Source organism: Rissa tridactyla, unplaced genomic scaffold (genome assembly GCF_028500815.1).
Source record: "Rissa tridactyla isolate bRisTri1 unplaced genomic scaffold, bRisTri1.patW.cur.20221130 scaffold_33, whole genome shotgun sequence".
Lineage (NCBI taxonomy): Eukaryota > Metazoa > Chordata > Aves > Charadriiformes > Laridae > Rissa > Rissa tridactyla.
Window position 1 is genome coordinate 2,945,268 of NW_026529545.1, and position 7,157 is coordinate 2,952,424.

The window sequence follows — 7,157 nt, forward strand, 5'->3', positions numbered from 1 at the left end:
TGACTAACCAAATTCCCCTGCACACCCAGCTTGTCCCATGATGATCCGCCACCACAGCGACCATGACACCGGCAGCGGGACATATATGTCCCTCATATATGGTCATGAACGGCGCTGGAGAAGTTCATTGGCGGGCTGGGCTGTGTCGGAGGGGAGATAGCTCCCGATAATGTCTAAAAAGGTGCTGCTGCTTCGATTGGCTCCTTCCGCAGCTGGGTCGGCATCTGCAGAGATATATCACCCTCCCATCATCGTTGTCCCCGTGAGTCCCCAGGGGCTGTGACAGGGAGTGGGGAAGAGCGGGTCTGTGCCAGCAGGGCAGGAGGCTCAGGATGGGAATGGAGGGACTCCTGTCCCCTCGGGTGCTGTGGCTGCTCCTCTGGGTGCAGCTCTGCAGAGGTAAGTGCCGGCTCCCTTTTCCCACAGCCCAGGGCCATCGGGTACCAGTGGGGTCATCAAGAGCCCTTTGGGAAGAGGGTAGGTAGGTGGAAGCCTACCTAGGTAGGTGGAGCCCTTTGGGAAGAGGTGGTCGGTAGGGGAAGTTGTGGGGCTGGGGGCATGGGGCTGTTATGGTGTGTTGGGCTGGGGAGGAGCGGGTTCCCTGTGCAGGCCCTGGGGGCACAATGAGTGGGTGGTCATGGGAGGGGGCCATGGGAGTGGGAGGAGGTTCCCAGGGCTGTGTTATGGTGAATAGCCCATCCCAGAAGGGCTGGAGTACTGCACCCCTAGCCTTCACAGGCTGTGGGGAGAGCAGGGACCCCCACACTGGCCAAGGGACAGCCTGGAGGGGTGAGGACTCCCACCCTCCCACCGTGGTGCTTCGGACTCAGCCTGGGCAGGGGGGGCCTTCTAGACCTGCACTCTGGGGCTCGGTGCTCTCCTGAGCGGTCCCATGTCGATGTTTGAAGGGGCTGCGGAGGTGAAGCTGGAGGATGGCCGCGGACCCTGTACTGGGAGAGTGGAGGTGAAACACCAGGGCCAGTGGGGGACTGTGTGTGGCATCAGCTGGGACATGGACGATGCTGCAGTGGTTTGTAAGCAGCTGCGCTGTGGGTCTGCTGTTAAAGCTCATGCTGAAGCACACTTTGGGCCAGGATCTGGCGCCATTTGGATGGCTGTTGTTGAGTGTCATGGCAACGAGTCAGCCCTGTCTGATTGCACAGACACAGAATGGATTCGACAATACTGTGATCACAGTCGGGATGCTGGAGTGACGTGTTCAGGTACGGTGCCAGCCTGTTCCCCACCTTTGTGACCAGGACGGGGGAAGGGACCTGGCTGTGCCCTCAAGGAAACAAGGGGTTACTGGAGAAGGGCCTGGTGTAGCTGGTCACACTGCTGAGCTGGGACTGGCATTGCTGGTTTCCCCGGTCCCTGAGGAAAAAACAGTGGGAACCCGCCACTGCCTGACCCCTGATGTGTCTCAGCCCACCCTCCGTCAGTGCCTGGGGCTGGGAGATGGTGCCCTCATGCAAAAGGAACTTAGAGCAGCTCACGTGGCCACCCACAACCCTGGGCCCAAGGAGGTCAGGGACTTTTGGGTTGTGTCCCCTGGCAGACATGAGTCCCCCAAAGCAGAGGGGCTGCTCAGAGGGCAGGGGCCCTGGGCTTGGGCAGAAGAGCTGGGTGGCTCATGGCCACCCCATTCCCCTTCCAGAGCCACCCCATGAGAGCGAGCCCACAGGGAAACACCCCTGTGCAGGCAGCGCTGACCTGCTGCCCAGCCTCTCCTGCCTACCCCAGCCCCTGCCTGCCCTGTGCCAAGGGCACTTACCAGCACTTTCTGGCTCTCCTTGCCCTGGGAGCTCGTGTCAGCCCAGGGCTGCTCCTCTGCCCCCTCTCCTGCCCTCTACCCAGCTGGGGGCCAGGGATGTGCACCCCTGGCAGTGTTCTCTGGCCCTGGCTGAGGACCCTCCCCAGCCAGGTGCAGGAGCTGGGGGCTGGTGGAGACAGCGACTGGAGGTACAGCTGCACATCTGCTCCCTCTGACATGTCCCATCTAATAGCAGTGCCCCAATGGGCTCCATTTCTGGTGGCTCCAAGGGGTTCCTCAGCCTGGCTCTCAGCTTGGTGGGGCAGAGCAGGCTGCAGCAGCCAGCAGAACCTCAGCCCATCTCCTTGGGCTCAAGTGCTCGGGGCGCTGCAGTGCCTGGGGCCAGTGCCAGGTAGCCCAGGGTCTCCGGGAGGGCAGCAGTTTTTCTGAGCGCTTCCTGTGGCTGTGGGTTTGGGAGAAAAGCCAGCCCACGAGTGCTGTGATGATGTTGGGGGAGCAGCAGGGGGTCCATGGTGTGTTTGTGCCATCAGCACCCATTGGGAGCTGCTGGGAGGGTCGTGGGGCTCTTTGCCTGTGGCCACCTTGCAGGCCAGGTGGGACATGGGTATGTAACTGCCAGAGGGCTGTGGGAACTCACAGGGTTCTTTGGTTACTCCAGGATTTGTCCGGCTGGTTGGAGGGGACAATCCCTGCTCAGGACGAGTGGAGATCCATGATAGGAACAAGTGGAAAACTGTCTGTGACTCCGCCTTTGGTCCCAAAGCTGCCGACGTGGTCTGCAGAGAGTTGCAGTGTGGCACAGCCCTGTCTGTCCCCGGGGCAGCTCACTTTGGAGAAGGGGCTGGTCCCATGTGGGACAGAGAGCTGCAGTGTGTGGGGAATGAATCCCTTCTCAGCTCCTGCCCCACGGGGTCCCCCAGGGAGCAGCCCTGCACCCACGCGAATGCTGCCGGTGTCACCTGCACACGTAAGGACTCAGGGCAGGGTGTTACCACCGGGGGTGTGCCGATGATGGGGGAGCAGGGACGGGACTGTGCTGTGCTGGGTGTGAGGACAGAAGGGGTGATCACAGAACCATAGGATGGTTTGGGTTGGAAGGGACCTTTCAATGTCATCTAGTCCAACTTGCCTGCAACCAGCAGGGACCTCTTCAACTAGATCAGGTTGCTCAGAGCCCCATTAGACCTGACCTTGAATGTTTGTCTGCAGCCCTAAAATGGTGCAGAAGGAGGAGAAAGGCAGGGTGTCCACTTGGCCTCTACTCCACCACCCAAGGCAGCAAAAGCACAAGTCTGCCCTGTCTCATCCTTCTCTGTCCCGAGTTCACAGGGTTCAGGCTGGTGAACGGCAGCACGGCGTGTGAGGGGAGGGTGGAGGTCCATGTGCAGGGGACCTGGGGCACCCTCTGTGCCTCCCGCTGGGACCTCTTGGACGCCCACGTTCTCTGCCGTCACCTCAACTGCGGGTTTGCTGAGTCCATTCCTAAAGGAGGGCGTTTTGGGAGAGGAAGCGGCCCTGTCTGGAGAGACTCCTTCCACTGTGACGGGACTGAAGCCCACCTGGGAGAGTGCCCAGTGACTGCCCTGGGGGCCTCGCCGTGCTCCCATGAGAACGACGCTGCTGTCATATGCTCAGGTGAGTGCAGGAAAACACTCGGTTACTCTGTTTTCCTCTTAAATGCTCCCAAAGCAGGGGACCCTGTGGCAGTGCAAGGCTCTGGCTCAGAAGGTCCCCACAGAGGGCTGGCGGCAGGCAGGCGAGCTCCAAGGCCCTCCTGCAAGGGTGCCAGAGCCTGGAGACATGCTGCAGGCTGCCGGGCTCCCTGATGCCGCCAAGGGCTGGGGCATGGCTGCTCTCCCCAGGCCCAGCTCGCTTCGCATCCCTGCGGCTGGTGGGTGGAGGAAGCCCGTGCGACGGGCGAGTGGAGATCTTCCAGCACGGGACGTGGGGCAGAGTCCTGGATGAGCAGTGGGACGTGCAGGAGGCCAGCGTGGTGTGCCGGCAGCTGCAGTGCGGAGAGGCAGAGGCAGCCTACAACCCCCCGAAGGCTCAGAGAGGGACGGGTCCCGTGGGGCTGCGCGGGGTACGGTGTGCAGGGCACGAGGCCAACCTGACCCTCTGCAACACCTCCCTGCCTGAGAGTGCGCTGGAAGCAGGGATTGCCGAGGACGTGGGGGTCGTTTGCTGGGGTGAGTGGCACTGCACGGCCCCCCCAGGCTCTGGGCTGGGTGGGCAGCCGGCCCTTGACGGCAGCCGGGGTTTCCTCCTGCTACAGGGAGCCGTCAGGTGCGGCTGGTGAACGGGCCTGGGCGCTGCGCTGGGAGAGTGGAGATCTACTACCAGGGCAGCTGGGGGAGCGTCTGCGATGACGGCTGGGACCTGTCTGATGCTGCCGTCGTTTGCCGCCAGCTGGGCTGCGGAGGGGCGCTGGAGGCGGTTGGCTCCGCTCGCTTCGGGGAAGGCTCCGCTCAGATCTGGCTGGAGAGCGTGAACTGCTCCGGGGCCGAAGCTGCTCTCTGGGACTGCCCGGCAGGGTCCTGGGGGCAGCACGACTGCGGGCATAAAGAGGACGCAGGAGTCGTCTGCTCAGGTGTGTGCCGGGAGCTGTGGTGGGAGCCCAGTCCCCAGGCAGGCCGGGACGAGGGGAGAGCCGGACACGGCCGAGGCTGTTCCTGGCCAGCTCTGAGCCCCTGACAAAGGCCACCGTGGGGACACCCATGCACAGGTGCCCTCAGTCCCACCGGGGGTCCCTGGGGAGCTCCGCTGTCCCTGACGGGCAGCAGGGAGGGCAGGGGTGTCTGTCCATCAGGGACATTTCTCTGTCCGTGGGTGCAAGGGGGACTTGCTGGACGTGCCTTTGCCTGTCTGAGGGCCTGGCGGGTGCAGGGGTGTCCCTGCTCCCCCAGCCCCAGCCCAGCCTGTTCCCCCTCGCTGCCTTTCCTCCCAGAGTTCATGGCCCTGAGGCTGGAGAACGGCACCAACTGCTCCGGGCGCCTGCAGGTTTTCTACAATGGGACGTGGGGGAGCATTTGCTCCAACTCCATGACTCCTGAAACTGTGTCGCTGGCATGCAAGGAGCTGGGCTGCGGGGACAGAGGGTCCCTGGAAACACAACGGCCCTACGGCAGGCTGTCTGGCACGGCCTGGCTGGACCGTGTGGAGTGTGGGGAGAGAAACAGCTCCTTCTGGCAGTGTCCCTCCGCTCCCTGGCACCCGCAGTCATGCGACGACCTGCGAGAGGAGACCCACATCACCTGCAAGGGTAATTCTGAGCTAGCCGGGCACCAGCATCCCCTGCGTTCCTGCTCCTGGCTGGGCATGGTCAAATTCCTGGGCCTGCAGGGGCCTTTCGTTTCCAAGCCAGACGCTGCTGCTGCTGGTACCAAAAATGGGACTTCCTCTCCTGGAGCCCCACACATTCACCAGTGGTTGCCAGCCGGGCTCCCAGCTTCGCCTGGTTGAGGCAGAGGTTTCTCGAGGCGAGGTCCCAGAAGGGAACAGCCAGGGCTCTGAGGAGTGTCCCTTCCATGGACACCCTCCTGCTGCTCTGTGACCCAGGGTCCCTTTGGGGCTGAGCAGTCAGGGTCCCCCACGTTGCCGAGTGTGTGTCCCCCGAAGGACCGGGGTTCAGCTGCTGCCATGGGTGGGTGGCACGAGCTGAGCTGAGCCCCGCTCTCTGCTGCACGCCCCCCCTGCAGCAGCCCCTTCACCACAGCGTTTCCCTCTGCAGGGAGGCAGCCAGAAACGCCCCCGGCCCCAATGGCTGCGTGCCCCAGCACCCCGAGCTGCACAGGTAGCTGCTCCTCTGCATGCCCCTCTCGCCTGGCAGGGCTCTGCCTGCTGTCCCGCGGCCCTGGGAGCTCTCTGCCTTCTCCAGACAGGGAGAAGATTCGTGCCGTGGGAGGGGAGAAGGGGTGCTCTGGCCGAGTGGAGGTGTGGCACCGTGGCTCCTGGGGGACGGTGTGTGACGACTCTTGGGACATGCGGGATGCCGAGGTGGCATGCAGGCAGCTGGGCTGTGGCCCTGCGGTGTCTGCCCTGGCCGAGGCTGCATTTGGGGAGGGGAGCGGCCCCATCTGGCTGGAGCAGGTGGAGTGCCGGGGGACAGAGCCATCTCTGCAGGACTGCTGGGCCCGGCCTGGGGACAGCGGTGCCTGCCGCCATAAGGAGGACGCGGCCGTGAACTGCTCAGGTGAGCGGCAGGGCTGGGACACCTCACAGGGAGCCCTTTTCCCCATTGGCTGCCATCATGGCTCCAGAGCTCCTGAGAGCAAGGCCATCCCTGCAGAGCAGGAGAGCCTTTTGCCGAGTGGGCAGCAGCTTCTGTGGGGCTGGGTGTCCTCCAGCTTCTGCCCGCAGGGCCCTGCAGCCCCCAGGGGCATCTCCCGGGCTGCCGGCTCTGTCCCTGCTCTGGGCCCTGCGCTCCTTCCTGGCCATGCTCACCAGTCGTGCAGGAGGGGCGATTTGGGTGGGATGTGGCAGGGATGTCTGCACATGCACACGTGCGCACACACACACACACACGGTGTGTCAGAGAGGAGGCTCCCTGGTACCTGCACCCCCACCCTCTCAGCCCAGCTCTCCTTCTCCTCCTCTGCAGATGCACCCAGGACGGCAGCACCAACCCCTCCAGCAGGTAACCCGTCCTCCCCACCAGTGCTGGGTCTTCTTGGGGCCAGGCTGTGACCCACAGCCGGAGGGAAGGGGCTCCTTGCTGGGCTGTGAAACTCCCAGGAGGAGGCACCGGGGTAGCGGTGGGGCGGGAGGCTGGGGAGGGCTGTCATTCACCCACTCAGGTGGGAGCTTCCCCATCCCTCGTCCCCTGAAACCCGGTATGTAATGGGGGTCAGGACTGGGGTGTGCCGGCCCCTCACCTCTCCCAGGCCTGGTGCTGCCCTTTCTGTGTTCCTGCCATGCAGATCCCACGCGGGGCCATCTGACTGGCAGTGGGAGAGTCTCATTGCCCGTCATCATGTGCATCATCCTGGGAGCCCTTGTCTGCCTGCTCCTGGCCCTCCTGGCCGGGCAAGTGCGAAGCGCCAGGGCTGGGCGCAGAGGTGGGTCCCTTCCCAGGGGAAGATGCCTGCTGGCAAGGCCAGGGGTGCCGTGGGCTGTCAGTGAGTGGGAGAGGCAGAGCTGGGGGGACAAGAGTGTGTGCTCTCTGCGGGATCCCATCCCCTCTCTGACCATCCCTGGGCCAGCCCTGCCTCTGTCCACAGGCTCTGAGAGAGCTCAGGAGCCCTTCCCTGAGGCCGTGTACGAGGAGATCGGTTCCAGCCCAGCATGGCAGAAGCAGGCAAGGTTCAGCGGCTCAGGTTGGTGTGCGTCCCTCGTTGAGGACACATCTACAGTGCTCTTTCCCCTGGCTGCCACGCAGGGTTGA

The 7,157-nt window shown here is 63.8% G+C and overlaps 1 protein-coding gene across 1 annotated transcript; it reads left to right on the forward strand.

Moving 5' to 3' along the window:
• Positions 1–326: 326 nt before the first annotated feature.
• On the forward strand, positions 327–7,157 carry LOC128903435 (scavenger receptor cysteine-rich type 1 protein M130-like). Its single transcript, XM_054187445.1, has 11 exons — positions 327–399; positions 909–1,223; positions 2,433–2,741; positions 3,104–3,409; positions 3,637–3,963; positions 4,050–4,364; positions 4,722–5,036; positions 5,505–5,567; positions 5,652–5,966; positions 6,658–6,831; positions 6,994–7,157. The coding sequence occupies exons 1-11, from the start codon at positions 333–335 to the stop codon at positions 7,155–7,157; spliced, it is 2,670 nt and encodes an 889-aa protein (XP_054043420.1). The 5' UTR covers positions 327–332.

Bases quoted from the DNA above. Each gene is read 5' to 3' on its own strand.
- LOC128903435 (XM_054187445.1), top strand. From the start codon at position 333: ATGGGAATGGAGGGACTCCTGTCCCCTCGGGTGCTGTGGCTGCTCCTC. The intron at 5,037-5,504 runs GTAATTCTGAGC...TTCCCTCTGCAG, and splicing joins GACCCACATCACCTGCAAGG to GGAGGCAGCCAGAAACGCCC. The intron at 5,568-5,651 runs GTAGCTGCTCCT...TGCCTTCTCCAG, and splicing joins CAGCACCCCGAGCTGCACAG to ACAGGGAGAAGATTCGTGCC.